Raw genomic sequence first — 15,174 nt, forward strand, 5'->3', positions numbered from 1 at the left:
CAAGGGTTGGTTTAAAAGCTTCTGAGGACAGGGAATGCTGAACCCATAATTACTGTTGTGAGAGCCGACACTCTTGAGTTGACTAATACCCCAATTATTAATAGACAGACAAACGTGCCTATGGTCATGTGTTAGGTGCCAAGTGATAAAATAATAATGATTTGGAAGCATCCTTCATTACTATCACAAAGGTGGAAAATAACATCATCTGAAGATTTCTGGTATAGACAATAGACAATAGACAATAAGTGCAGGAGTAGGCCATTCGGTCCTTCGAGCCAGCACCACCATTCAATGTGATCATGGCTGATCATCCACAATCAGTACCCCGTTCCTGCCTTCTCCCCATACCCCCTGCTCCGCTATCATTAAGAGCTCCATCTAAATCTCTCTTGAATGCATCCAGAGAATTGGTCTCCACTGCCTTCTGAGGCAGAGAATTCCACAGATTTTCAACTCTCTGAGTGAAATAGTTTTTCCTCATCTCCGTTCTAAATGGCCTACCCCTTATCTTAAACTGTGGCCCCTGGTTCAGGACTCCCCCAAAATTGGCAACATGTTTCCTGCCTCTAGCGTATCCAATCCCTTAATAATCTTATGTGTTTCAATAAGATCCCCTCTCATCCTTCTAAATTCCAGCGTATACAAGCCCAGTCGCTCCAGTCTTTCAACATACGATAGTCTCGCCATTCCGGGAATTAACCTAGTGAACCTACGCTGCACTCCCTCAATAGCAACAATTTCCTCCTCAATTTTGGAGACCAAAACTGCACACAGTACTCCAGGTGCAGTCTCATTAGGGCCCTGTAGAACTGCAGAAGGACCTCTTTGCTCCTATACTCAAATCCTCTTGTCATGAAGGCCAACATGCCATTAGCTTTGATTTAACATATTAAATTGTCTTAATGGACATCCTCATGTTTGCCAAGTTCTCCCTTTAATTTTCAACTGATTTCTTGGCATGCAGGAAGCTGAAGGGTGCAGATAACATGTTCCCAATGTTGGGGGAGTCCAGAACAAGGGACCACAGTTTGAGAATAAGGGGTAGGCCATTTAGAACGGAGATGAGGAAGAACTTTTTCAGTCAGAGGGTGGTGAAGGTGTGGAATTCTCTGCCTCAGAAGGCAGTGGAGGCCAGTTCGTTGGATGCTTTCAAGAGAGAGCTGGATAGAGCTCTTAAGGATAGCGGAGTGAGGGGGTATGGGGAGAAGGCAGGAACGGGGTACTGATTGATAGTGATCAGCCATGATCGCATTGAATGGCGGTGCTGGCTCGAAGGGCTGAATGGCCTACTCCTGCACCTATTGTCTATTGTCTATTGTCTTATTGAGGCGCGTAAAATCATGAGAGAAATAGATAGGGTTAATGCTCAGAGTATTTTGCCCAGGGTAGGGGAATCAAAACCAAGTGGACATATGTTTAAGGTGAGAGGGGCAAGATTTAATATGAACCTGGGGGGCTACTTTTTCACTCAGATGGTGGTGGGTATATGGAATGAGGTGCTAGTGGACATAGTTGATTCAAGTATTATGACAGCACTTAGAGTCATAGAGTGATACAGTGTGGAAACAGGCCCTTCGTCCCAACTTACCCATATGTCCCAGCTACACTAGTCCCACCTGCCTGTGCTTGGTCCATATCCCTCTAAATCTGTCCTATCCATGTGCCTGTATAACCGTTTCTTAATTGTTGGGATAGTCCCAACCTCAACTACCTCATCTGGCAGCTTGTTCCATTCACCCACCACCCTTTGTGTGAAAAAGTTACCACTCAGATTCCCATTAAATCTTTTCCCCTTCACCTTGAACCTATGTCCTCTGGTCCTCGATTCCCTTACTCTGGGCAAGAGACTCTGTGCATCTACCCCATCTATTCCTCTCATGATTTTATACACCTCTGTAAGATCAAAAGATCTTAAAAGACGTTTGGACAGATACTGGAAAGATTTAGAGGGATGTGGACTAAACACGGACAAATGAGGCTTACGAAGATGCGGCATCTTGGTCAGCGTGGACGAGTTGGGTTGAAGGACTTGTTTCCATGCTGCGTAGTGATCTGACTTGCTATCAAAGTACATTAGAACAGATCATCTGAAGATCAGTTCTTGTTTTGAACTAATGGCTGTTACTTCTGCATCATTTTATAACCCCTGTAAAATCCATATACAAAGTAATACAAATTTCCTTCCCCTTTTTTATATCCTATATTGGCATGTTATGGTACTTCTTTTCTGTAAGTAATATAAAATCGATGTAAAAATATATGTGATGTATGTATATTAATCCTAGCCCTATCATTTAACGTTGCCACCTCAATTCACAAAGGTCATGAAACCACTGTCCTATGCGACAAATTGCTTACAAAATCTAAATAGAAGAGTAACATTTAAAATTAAAAATGCTAATTTTTAATGTAAAGTCCCAAAATAAGCAGGTCCTAGCTGCTGAAAATAGCGGTTGACTTTGGAATAGGAGCACGGTGGCGCAGCGGTAGAGTTGCTGCCTTACAGCGAATGCAGCGCCGGAGACTCAGGTTCGATCCTGACTACGGGCGCTGTCTGTACGGAGTTTGTACGTTCTCCCCGTGACCTGCGTGGGTTTTCTCCGAGATCTTCGGTTCCCTCCCACACTCCCAGGTTAATTGACTGGGTAAATGTAAAAATTGTCCCTAATGTGTGTAGGATAGTGTTAGTGTGCGGGGATAGCTGGGCGGCGCAGACTCGGTGGGCCGAAGGGCCTGTTTCCGCGCTGTATCTCTAAAAATCTAAAAAAAAAAGTTTCAAGGGATCTCTTGGAAGACAGTTCACATTTTATTATGGAGCGACTTGTTTTTGTCAGTTGAACACTGGCCTGCCCCAGGAAGTTTATTGACATATAGAAATAAATTGTGTTTGAAATCAAACACAATAATCCTTCAATAATTAGCCATCAGTTGTGGAACAGGTGGACTGCAACACCATACGAATTTTTACATTTTTTAATTTGATTAAATGGCACAATTTGCGATGTTTGCAGAAAAATTGATTTTATAATTCAATATCATGTTAAACTGATTGTTCTTGTAGATCACTAATTTGATGTATTGCAGAGCCTATGAAGTGGAAAAAAGACTGAAAATCGGCAGCCTGATTAAGTTTTCAAACTTTGAAGTCATATGTTGGTTTGTTGGCAAATATCTGCTTGAGACACTCAAAGGTAATGTGTAAATGGAAACTGCATTTCTCAGCCTTGTGACATATCTGTTCTCATTCTTCAAAAGCATTCATCTGTTCTTACGCTGGCATTGTTGGTTTCTTCATTTGCAACAGGTTTGCACAAATCTGGGAAGCCACCTCCATCGTACCTGGTCCAGGGAGCAAAGGCTCTGAATGGAGCATTCCGGTCATGGACCAAGAAGCAGGTATGGAATGTGGCACTCACCTTCTGTTGTTGATACTGTGTGGTGTAATCCGCTGGCTAAATGGGGCAAATAAGACCATTTGTGCAGGTTTGTGGTCCACTGCTTACTGATCTGAGACAAACTTTCAAGTATGAAGTGTTTGTCTGAAGTAGATGTTTTGCTTCTTGAAGAGCTGGCATAACTGAGATTATTATGGGTAACAAGGAAATGGCGGAAGGGTTGAACAGGTACTTCCTATCTGTCTTCATTAAGGAAGACACAAACAATCTCCCAGATGTACTGGAGGACAGAGGATCTAGGGGGATAGAGGAACTGAAATAAATTTTCATTAGGCAAGAAATAGTATTGGATAGACTAATGGGACTGAAGGCTGATAAATCCCCAGGGCCTGATGGTCTGCATCCCAGGGTTCTCAGGGAGGTGGCTCTAGAAATAGTGGACGCATTGGTGATCATTTTCCAATGTTCAATAGATTCAGAATCAGTTCCTGTCGATTGGAGGATAGCTAATGTTATCCCACTTTTCAAGAAAGGAGAGAGAGAGAAAACAGGGAATTACAGACCAGTTGGCCTGACTTCGGTGGTGGGAAAGATGCTGGAGTCAATTATTAAAGAGGTAATAACAGTGCATTTGGATAGCAGTAAAAGGATAAGTCCAAGTCAGCATGGATTTATGAAAGGGAAATCATGCTTGACTAATCTTCTGGAATTTTTTGAGGATGTGACAAGTAAAATGGATGAAGGGGAGCCAGTGGATGTAGTGTATCTAGACTTTCAGAAAGCCTTTGATAAGGTCCCGCACAGGAGATTGGTGACTAAAATTAGAGCACATGGTATTGGGGGTAGGGTGTTGATATGGATAGAAAATTGGTTGGCAGACAGGAAGCAAAGGGTAGGAGTAAACGGGTCCTTTTCAGAATGGCAGGCAATGGCGAGTGGAGTGCCGCAAGGCTCAGTGTTGGGGCCGCAACTGTTTACCATATATATTAATGATTTGGAAGAGGGAATTAGAAGTAACACTAGCAAGTTTGCAGATGACACAAAGCTGGGTGGCAGTTTAAACTGTGAAGAGGATGATAGGAGGTTGCAGGGTGACCTGGACAGGTTGAGTGAGTGGGCAGATGCGTGGCAGATGCAGTATAATGTAGATAAATGTGAGGCTATCCACTTTGGCGGCAAAAACAAGGAGGCAGAATATTATCTCAATGGTGTTAGGTTAGGTAAGGGTGAAGTGCAGCGAGACCTGGGTGTCCTTGTACACCAGTCACTGAATGTTGGCGTGCAGGTACAGCAGGCAGTGAAGAAAGCTAATGGCATGTTGGCCTTCATAACAAGAGGATTTCAGTATAGGAGTAAAGAGGTTCTTCTACAGTTGTATAGGGCCCTGGTAAGACCACATCTGGAGTATTGTGTACAGTTTTGGTCTCCTAATTTGAGGAAGGACATCCTTGTAATTGAGGCTGTGCAGCGTAGGTTCACGAGATTGATCCCTGGGATGGCGGGACTGTCATATGAGGAAAGATTGAAAAGACTAGGCTTGTATTCACTGGAGTTTAGAAGGATGAGAGGGGATCTTATAGGGGATCTTATAAAAACATATAAAATTATAAAAAGCTCGATGCAGGAAACATGTTCCCAATGTTGGGTGAGTCCAGAACCAGGGGCCACAGTCATGGAATAAAGGGGAGGCCATTTAAAACTGAGGTGAGAAGGAACTTTTTCACCCAGAGAGTTGTGAATTTGTGGAATTCTCTGCCCCAGAGGGCAGTGGAGGCCAAATCACTGGATGGATTTAAGAGAGATTTGGATAGAGCTCTAGGGGCTAGTGGAATCAAGGGATATGGGGAGAAGGCAGGCACAGGTTATTGATTGTGGACGATCAGCCATGACCACAATGAATGGCGGTGCTGGCTCGAAGGGCCGAATGACCTCCTCCTGCACCTATTTTCTATGTTTCCATGTTTCTATGTAACTCTGTGGGAGCTCTCTGTGGGACCTCTCGGGGTGAGGCTGTCCTGAAGTGAGCAAGTCATGTGGAGGCTTCACTAAACATTGGTGAAAAACGTTGTAACTTTTGTAAAGTTCAGAGATGCCCTCCTCGACCCACAACACTTCTTGTAGCCATTGACAGCATGTTGACCATCCCTCGGCATCATCCCCAACTGCCCGTGGCTGAAGCTGCTGCTGCTGCCGGTCTGAAGTTCAATGCACCTGGTGTTTCGGCCTCCCACGGTGGCAGCATGGGCAACTCATGTCTTCTTTACACCAAATCTGTGGCTCCTGCTTTTAGTTTAGTTTGGAGATACATCATGGAAACAGGCCCTTCGGCCCACCAAGTCCATGCCAGCCATCTCATTTTATGTTATCCCACTTTCTCATGCACTACTCACACACTTGGGGCAATTCACAGAGACCAGTTAACCTACAAACCCAAATGTCTTTGGCATGTGGGAGGAAACCGGAGCACCAGAAGAAACCCACATGGTCACAGAGAGAATGTGCAAACTGCATGCAGACTGCACCCAAGGTCAGGATCGAACGCGGGGCTCTGACACTATGAGGCAGCAGCGCTACCAGCAGTGCCACTGGGCTGCCCTGTCTACGTCCTTTCATTTGAAATTAGTCTCACTCTCTCCTCTTTGTTTAGAACCCAGTTAATGTTTCTGTGTCTGGGACACAGCCAATTCACTTTTGAAGGTTACTGGAGGAACAGAACGGCACAGGAACAGGCCAACCAATCCTCAATGTCCGTGCCAACCATGATGCCAAGTGAAACTGATACATGTCCATCTATTCCTTGTACTTCCATGTGCCAATCTATCTCCCATCTGCCTATCTCTTAAACACCGCTATCGCGTAAACACTGCCCCTGCCTCTGGCAGTGTGTTTCAGGCCCCACCACTCTCTGTGTAAAGAAACTTGCCCTGCACATCATTAAACCTTCCCCTTTCACCTTATAGCGACAGAGTTGGATAGCTCCACCCGAGGAAAAAGGTTCTGACTGTCTACCCCATGTATGCCTCTTATAATTGTATGCACTTCTATTAAGTCTTCCCTCAATCTCAGACATTCTGAAGAAAAGAATCAAAGTTTATCCAGCTTCTCCCTGTAGCTGAAACCCTCTTATCCAAGCAGCGTTCTGGTAAACCCACCAAAGAGTACTTAAGGAGGTGGCGCTAGAAATTGTGGAGGCATTGGTGGAGGCATTCTATAGATTCAGGATCAGTTCCTGTGGATTGGCGGGTAGCTAATGTTGCCCCACTGTTTAAGAAAGGAGGGAGAGAAAAAACGGGGAAATTATAGACCAGTTAGTCTGACATTAGTGGTGGGGAAGATGCTGGAGTCAATTATAAAAGACGAAATTGCGGAGCATTTGGATAGCAGTAACAGGATTGTTCCGAGTCAGCATGGATTTACGAAGGGGAAATCATGCTTGACTAATCTTCTGAAATTCTTTGAGGATGTAACTAGGAAAATTGACAGGGGAGAGCCGGTGGATGTGGTGTACCTTGACTTTCAGAAAGCCTTTGACAAGGTTCCACATAGGAGATAATTGGGCAAAATTAGAGCACATGGTATTGGAGGTAGGGTACTGACATGGATAGAAAATTGGTTGACAGACAGAAAGCAAAGAGTGGGAATAAATGGGTCCCTTTCAGAATGGCAGGCAGTAACTAGTGGGGCACCGCAAGGCTCGGTGCTGAGACCGCAGCTATTTACAATATACGTTAATGACTTGGATGAAGAGATTAAAAGTACCATTAGCAAATTTGCAGATGATACAAAGCTGGGTGGTAGTGTGAACTGTGAGGAAGATGCTATGAGGTTGCAGGGTGACTTGGACAGGTTGTGTGAGTGGGCGGATGCATGGCAGATGCAGTTTAATGTGGATAAGTGTGAGGTTATCCACTTTGGTGGTAAGAATAGGAAGGCAGAGTATTATCTGAATGGTGTGAAGTTAGGAATAGGAGACGTACAACGAGATCTGGGTGTCCTAGTGCATCAGTCACTGAAAGGAAGCATGCAGGTACAGCAGGCAGTGAAGAAAGCCAATGGAATGTTGGCCTTCATAACAAGAGGAGTTGAGTATAGGAGCAAAGAGGTCCTTCTGCAGTTGTACAGGGCCCTGGTGAGACCGCACCTGGAGTACTGTGTGCAGTTTTGGTCTCCAAATTTGAGGAAGGATATTCTTGCTATTGATGGCGTGCAGCGTAGGTTTACTAGGTTAATTCCCGGAATGGCGGGACTATCATATGTTGAAAGACTGGAGCGACTAGGCTTGTATACACTGGAATTTAGAAGGATGAGAGGAGATCTTATCGAAACGTATAAGATTATTAAGGGGTTGGACACGTTAGAGGCAGGAAACATGTTCCCAATGTTGGGGGAGTCCAGAACAAGGGGCCACAGTTTAAGAATAAGGGGTAGGCCATTTAGAACTGAGATGAGGAAAAACTTTTTCAGTCAGAGAGTTGTGAATCTGTGGAATTCTCTGCCTCAGAAGGCAGTGGAGGCCAATTCTCTGAGTGAATTCAAGAGAGAACTAGATAGAACTCTTAAGGATAGCGGAGTCAGGGGGGTATGAGGAGAAGGCAGAAACGGGGTACTGATTGAGAATGGTCAGCCATGATCACATTGAATGGCGGTGCTGGCTCGAAGTGCCGAATGGCCTCCTCCTGCACCTATTGTCTATTGTCTATTGTCTATTGCCTCCACATCTTTGCTGCAATGGGAAGAACCAGAACTGCATGCATTATTCCAAATGCATCCTAACCAAAGCAATGAAGGCAAGCTTACCACATGCCTTCTTTACCACCCTATCTACTTGTACTGCCACCTTCAGTGAGCTATGGACTTGGTCTCCAATATTCCTCTGCACATCAATGCTGTTCAGGGTTTTAGAAAGGTAACTTTGGAGGTTACTTTCTGACTGAAACCAAAGAAGCAAGTAATCAGCTTGCAGTGTCTTGGTCATTTGGACACAAAGGTTTCACAAGTTACAAACATTATTGTTCCATGGCATTTTGATCATTGGAGTTCCCTGCTGAAGGCCTCTTCATTAAACCACAGTAAATATTCACCATTTACCGACCACTGCATCGTGCTTTCATATCTAGGTTATAGCTGACCATGAGGATGAAATCCCAGAAACCATTAAAACAGTACAGCTTATCAAAGAATTTGCCAAAGAAATACGATTAGCAGAGGTGAGTTTTAATATTCATTAAAATATTTAATGTTTTTTTACTATCTAATAGTATCCTGATGATTGTTAAAAATTTAATTGCGTTTTTACAAGGCTATTTTTGGTCAATAAATATATTTTGAGAATGTTCTCACTTAAAAGTGAATACGTTATTCGGAGCCACAAGAGACTCCAGATGCTGGAATCTTGAAGAGAAATACAAACTGCTGGAGGAACAGCAGGTCGGGGAAGGGAAGTGGACCGAAGGGATGGGGACAGATATAGTTTCAGCCCAGGATCCTTCTTCAGGACTGGAGGAGAGGGGCGACAGCTGGTAGAAAGGATGAGGGGAGGGATGGGGCAAGAGCTGGCAAGAGATAAGTTGATCAAGGTAAGGAAGGTTGGAAGGGCAGATGAATCAGGAGGGGAAGAGATGGGTGGAAATAGTAGTCGTAAAGTGGGGAAGTGATAACTGGAGAAATCAAATTAGTGAAATCTGATAAGAAAGGAGGGTGATCCAGGCAGAAATATAGAGTCAGCGGGAGGGGTGGTTGAATAGATGGAATTGGGGTTTTGAGGGGGAGGGGATGGACGGTGTAGGCGAGGGAACCTGGGTAGATCGGAACGGCAGGGCCATGAGGGGATGGAAGGTGTGGGCGAGGGAACCTGGGTAGATCGGAACGGCAGGGGCATGGGCTACCTGACATAGGAGAATTCAATGTTCATGCTATTGGGTTGTAAGCTACCCAAGTGGAATATGAAGTGCTGTTCTTCCAGTTTACGTGTGGCCTCACGCTGGCAGTGGAGGAGGTTGCAGACAGCAGGTTGGTATGTTATTTATTAGGAGGCATTTTAATCAAAATGAATGGCACTTTGTAAAATCACATTTTCCCCATTGTATGGGTTTTGCAAAGTCAAATTAAGTTATGTCCGTAATACATTAGTAAGGGGTAAGGCTGCAGTATTTCATTGGAACTTAATATTTTATCATAAATAATTAAAGTTTTGTAAGATGCAGATTGTGGCAAAAAATAGTTTTTTTAATTGGATAAAAAATGAAAACATGAATAAATATCCAGTGTCGTAGAACATGAGTGATATTATTCTCTTTATACATTATTATCTGGAAGATTCAGATTCATCTGTTCCTGAGGATGTTTTCTTCAGCATCACTGGAACACCTAGATGTCCTTGTACTGCTAGACACATACTTTACACTGTACAGGGGTGAGATATTTCAATTGAAAAATAAAAGTAGGTGGACCCTCTGTAAATGTTTTATTATGAAATGTTGCTGCATATTCAGACTAAATTTTTGCATGGTATTGTCATAAATGCCATTCCAACAATAAAGTCAATACTTTGTTGTCTATGAAGTACTGCAGCCTTATTGGAAAATATTTTATACGCACAATATATAACCAGTCTGATTAAGATATTTTAAAAACGTTTTAAATGCTTGTTTTAGTTAAAATAATAATAATACTACTGGTATTCTCGAGTAATACAAATACTAGTATTCTTTTCTGCAATTGTAATTAATAGTTGACAGAAATAAATCGTTTTTACTGAATGTATTTGATATTGTTAAGTGGTGAAGCCTCAGAATGGAATGCTTTACGCAAAGTTAAATCCTCTCACTTTGACATTAATTGTATTTTATGCAATGTAATAACGCCTGCTGGAAAAGCATAATCCAAGAAACTTGCAACAACCACAATATTTTATGAAACTAGTAAATTGATGATTGAAATTCATGGCAAAAAAGAAGAGATTAGTCCTCCTGATGCCAGATTTTCAATAATGAAACATTATTCGGATGGCACGGTGGCGCAGCGGTAGAGTTGCTGCCTCACAGCGCCGGAGATCCGGGTTCCATCCCGACTATGGGTGCTGTCTGTACGGAGTTTGTACGTTCTCCCCGTGACCTGCGTGGGTTTTCTCCGAGATCTTCGGTTTCCACCCACACTCCAAAGACGTACAGGTTTGTAGGTTAATTGGCTTAGACAATAAACAATAGACAATAGGTGCCATTCGGCCCTTCGAGCCAGCACCGCCATTCAATGTGATCATGGCTGATCATTCCCAATCAGTACCCTGTTCCTGCCTTCTCCCCATACCGCCTGACTCCGCTATCCTTAAGAGCTCTATCTAGCTCTCTCTTGAATGCATTCAGAGAATTGGCCTCCACTGCCTTCTGAGGCAGAGAATTCCACAGATTTACAACTCTCTGACTGAAAAAGTTTTTCCTCATCTCAGTTTTAAATGGCCTACCTCTTATTCTTAAACTGTGGCCCCTGGTTCTGGACTCCCCCAACATTGGGAACATGTTTCCTGCCTCTAACGTGTCCAACCCCTTAATAATCTTATATGTTTCAATAAGATCCGCTCTCATCCTTCTAAATTCCAGTGTATACAAGCCTAGTATTTCCAGTCTTTCAACATACGACAGTCCTGCCATTCCGGGAATTAACCTAGTAAACCTACGCTACACGCCCTCAATAGCAAGAATATCCTTCCTCAAATTTGGAGACCAAAACTGCACACAGTACTCCAGGTGCGGTCTCACCAGGGCCCTGAACAACTGCAGAAGGACCTCTTTGCTCCTATACTCAACTCCTCTTGTTATGAAGACCAACATTCCATTGGCTTTTTTCACTGCTTGCTGTACCTGCATGCTTCCTTTCAGTGACTGATGCACTAGGACACCCAGATCTAATTTTCCTAACTTGACACCATTTAGATAATAATTTGCCTTCCTATTCTTACCACCAAAGAGGATAACCTCACACTTATCCACATTAAACTGCATCTGCCATGCATCCGCCCACTCACACAACCTGTCCCAGTCACCCTGCAACCTCATAGCACCTTCCTCGCAGTTCACACGGCCACCCAGCTTTGTGTCATCTGCAAATTTGCTAATGTTACTTTTAATCCCTTCATCCAAGTCATTAATATATATTGTAAATAGCTGCGGTCCCAGCACCGACCCTTGCGGTACCCCACTAGTCACTGCCTGCCTTTCTGAAAGGGACCCATTTATCCCCACTCTTTGCTTCCTGTCTGCCAACCAATTTTCTATCCATGTCAGTACCCTACCCCCAATACCATGTGCTCTAATTTTGCCCACTAATCTCCTATGTGGGACCTTGACGAAGGCTTTCTGTAAGTCAAGGTACACCACATCCACCGGCTCTCCCCTGTCCATTTTCCTAGTTACATCCTCAAAACATTCCAGAAGATTAGTCAAGCATGATTTCCCCTTCATAAATCCATGCAGACTCGGAACGATCCTGTTACTGCTATCCAAATGCTCCGCAATTTCGTCTTTTATAATTGACTCCAGCATCTTCCGATGTCAGACTAACTGGTCTATAATTATAAATTGTCGCTGGTGTGTGTAGGGTAGTAGTGTGTGGGGATCGCTGGTCGGTGCGGACTCAGTGGGCCGAAGGGCCTCTTTGCATGCTGTATCTCTAAACTAAACTAAACAAAAACAAATTGAAAATGTTTTGAAGCATGGTAATTATTTTTCAGATTGTGTGTATGTTCCAATGAATCACATAGTTGTCATATTTTCTAATTTTCATCTCTTCACAGAATGCACTTAAAACAAATGACTGTGAAATAAGTGATGCCAGTGCAGGAAAAAGCCCCCCTGCACTGGCCAAACTGCCAGTGCCGACAGGTACAACACCAGTGGAAAAACCAGAGAGAAAAAAATCTTCACGGGCCAAAGAAGGAGGGAAGAAAAAGGGAAAGAAAGAGAGAGACGGTAGTGGGGCAGTTCCGAACCTGGACATCCTTGAGGCACACACAAAGGAGGCTTTGATTAAAACTGAAGTGCCAAAGAAAGGGGGAAAGGTGGGTTTTTTTAAACTCGATTATGTTTTTTATGCATCTTTCTTTCATTTAATGTGATATTACAAATAAAACAAACTAGGTAATCCAAATTTCCTTAGCTATTTTGTCAATAGAAATAAAGGCTGCATATTTATGTAGCACAGATCAAAGTTAGAGAAATATTTTGTGTAAGAAGTAACTGCAGATGCTGGTTTAAACTGAAGATAGACACCATGTCCCTCCAAAACTACACTTTCAATGTACCTGTCTATAATTTTTATAAACATTGTGTGACAGTGCCTGCTTCAATTACCTCCTCCAACTGCTCATTCCATATACCGACCACCCTTCATGTAAAAAGGTTGCTCTTATTAAATCTTTCCCCCTCACCTTAAATCTATGGTTCTCGATTCCCCTACTCTGGGTAAAAGACTATGCATTTACCATATTTATTGATTTTGTACACCTCTATAAGATCACTCCTCATCCCCATGTGCTCCAAGGAACAGAGCCTGAAGATAGACACAAAAAGTTGGAGTTACTCAGCGGGTCAGGCAGCATCTCTGGAGAGAAAGAATGGGTGACGTTTCGAGTTGAGACCCTTAGACCTTGCCTGCCTATACCTCTCCCTATAGCTCAGGCCCTCGAGTCCTGGCAACATGCTCATAAAACTTCTCTGCACCCTTTCCAGCTTAACCACATCTTTCCTATAACAGGGTGACCAAAACTGAGCATAATAGTCGAAAGGTGGCCTCACCAATGTCTTGTCCAACTGTAACATAACCTTCCCAACTCCTATCCTCAATACTCTGACTGATGATGGTCAATGTGCCAAACGCCTTTTGGACCACCCTATCATGCCACTTTCAATGAACTATATACCTGCACTTCTAGATCCCTCTGCTCTACAACACTCACCAGAGCACTGCCATTCACAGTGTAGCCCCCCCCCCCCCCCCCCGGTTAGACTTCCCAAGATGCAGCGACTCACATTTCTCTGTATTCAATTCCATCAACCATTCCTCAGCCCACCTGCCCAACTGATCAAGATTCTGCTACAATTGTTGACAACCATCTTTACTATCTGCTATACCACTCACTTTAGTGTCAGATTCCACATGGTGGGCTGCTCTGGAAGGTTAGATCACATGCGATGCAGGGAGATTTAGCCAACATGGAAGGAAGCAGAAGGTTGATGGTGGAAGATTGTTTTTCGGACTGGAGGCTTGTGACGAGTGGTGTGCCTCAGAATATGGAAGAGAATTTACAAAGCATGATTGCAGTTGATACTAAAGGGGTAGTATTGTAGATAGAGAAGATGGTTATCAAAAAATTACAACAGGATCTTAATGCGTTTGGGCAAGTGGGCTGAGGAATGGTCAATGGAGTTTAATGCAGATAAGTACGAGGTGTTGCATTTTGGGAAGTCAAAACCGGGCAGGACCTTCACAGTGAATGGCAGGACCCTGGGGAGTGTTGTAGAGCTTGGAGTGCAGATACATAGTTCCCTGAAAGTGGCATCGCAGGTGCAGAGGGTGGACAAGGAGGCTTTCATTAGTCACGGTACTGAGTGTAGAAGTTGGGATGTTGTGTTATTACGTTGCTGTTGTACAAGACATTTGTGAAGCCATGTTTGGAGTATTATGTTCATTTTCGGTCATCCTGCGAGAGGAAGATGTTGCTAAGTTAGAAAGTGTGCAGAGAAGATTTACGAAGTTGTTGCCAGAACTTGAGTTATCGGGATAGATTGGGCAGGCTAGGACTTTATTCCTTGGAGTGCAGGAGGCTGAGGGTCATCTTATAAAATCATGTGGAGAATAGATAGTGTGAATGGACAGAGCCTTTTACGCAGATTAGGGGAATCATGAATCAGTCGACATATTTAAGGTGAGAGGGGAAAGATTTATTAGGAACCTGAGTGTCATCTTTTTCACATAGAGGGTGGTGGGTATATGGAACAAACTGCCAGAGGAGGTTGTGGAGGCAGGTACGATAGCAACATTTAAGAGATTTGGACAAGTACATGGATAGGAAACTTTAGAGGGATATGCCAAAGGTAAGCTGGTGGGACTGGCGTAGATGGGGCATCTCGGTTGGCATGGGCAAGTTTGGTCAAAGGGCCTGTTTTCTGTGCTGCATGTCTCGATGACTATAAATGAGATTGTAGAGCTCTGAGACACAGAAATGTGTAGAAAGGAACTGCATATGCTGATTTAAACCAAAGAAAGACACAAAAAGCTGGAGTTAACTCTGCAGGTCAGACAGCATCTCGAGAGAAAAGGAATAGGTGATGTTTTGGGTCGAGACCCTTCTTCAGACTGAGAGTCAGGAGAAAGGGAAACGAGAGATATAGGTGGTGTTATAGAGAAATGAATGAAAGATATGCAAAAAAGTAACGATGATAAAGGAAACAGACCATTGTTAGCTGTGGCCTAGGAGAGAACGAGTTACAGACAACGAGACTCAACAAGACGAGTTTGAACATAGTACAATGATTTGGGTGGAGGAGGGGTGGAGTGAGAGGGGATAGGAGGGTTACTTGCTGTTAGAGAAATCAATATTCACACCACTGGGCTATAAGCTGCCAAGTGAAACATGAGGTGCTGTTCCTCCAATTTGCGTTTGACCTCACTCTGACATGGAGGAGACCCAGGACTGAGAGGTCAGCGTGGAAATGGGAGGGGGACTTAAAGATTAGATAGGTGCCATAACCAAGGTTTAGAAAGATTATCATGGGTGGATGAA

The 15,174-nt window shown here is 43.6% G+C and overlaps 1 protein-coding gene across 2 annotated transcripts in view; it reads left to right on the forward strand.

The window, feature by feature from the left end:
* phf2 (PHD finger protein 2) overlaps nt 1-15,174 on the forward strand; it is a 156,261-nt gene that overhangs the window by 98,854 nt on the left and 42,233 nt on the right. For both annotated transcript variants that reach the window (XR_013548343.1, XM_078413919.1), the window contains exons 9-12: nt 3,088-3,194; nt 3,308-3,399; nt 8,516-8,605; nt 12,187-12,450. Coding sequence is in view for 1 of the 2 variants with exons in the window: in XM_078413919.1 (XP_078270045.1) it covers nt 3,088-3,194; nt 3,308-3,399; nt 8,516-8,605; nt 12,187-12,450 (553 nt within the window). In the remaining variant the exon portion in view is untranslated. The remainder of the gene's footprint in view (nt 1-3,087; nt 3,195-3,307; nt 3,400-8,515; nt 8,606-12,186; nt 12,451-15,174) is intronic.

This window comes from Rhinoraja longicauda, chromosome 17 (assembly GCF_053455715.1).
Source record: "Rhinoraja longicauda isolate Sanriku21f chromosome 17, sRhiLon1.1, whole genome shotgun sequence".
Lineage (NCBI taxonomy): Eukaryota > Metazoa > Chordata > Chondrichthyes > Rajiformes > Arhynchobatidae > Rhinoraja > Rhinoraja longicauda.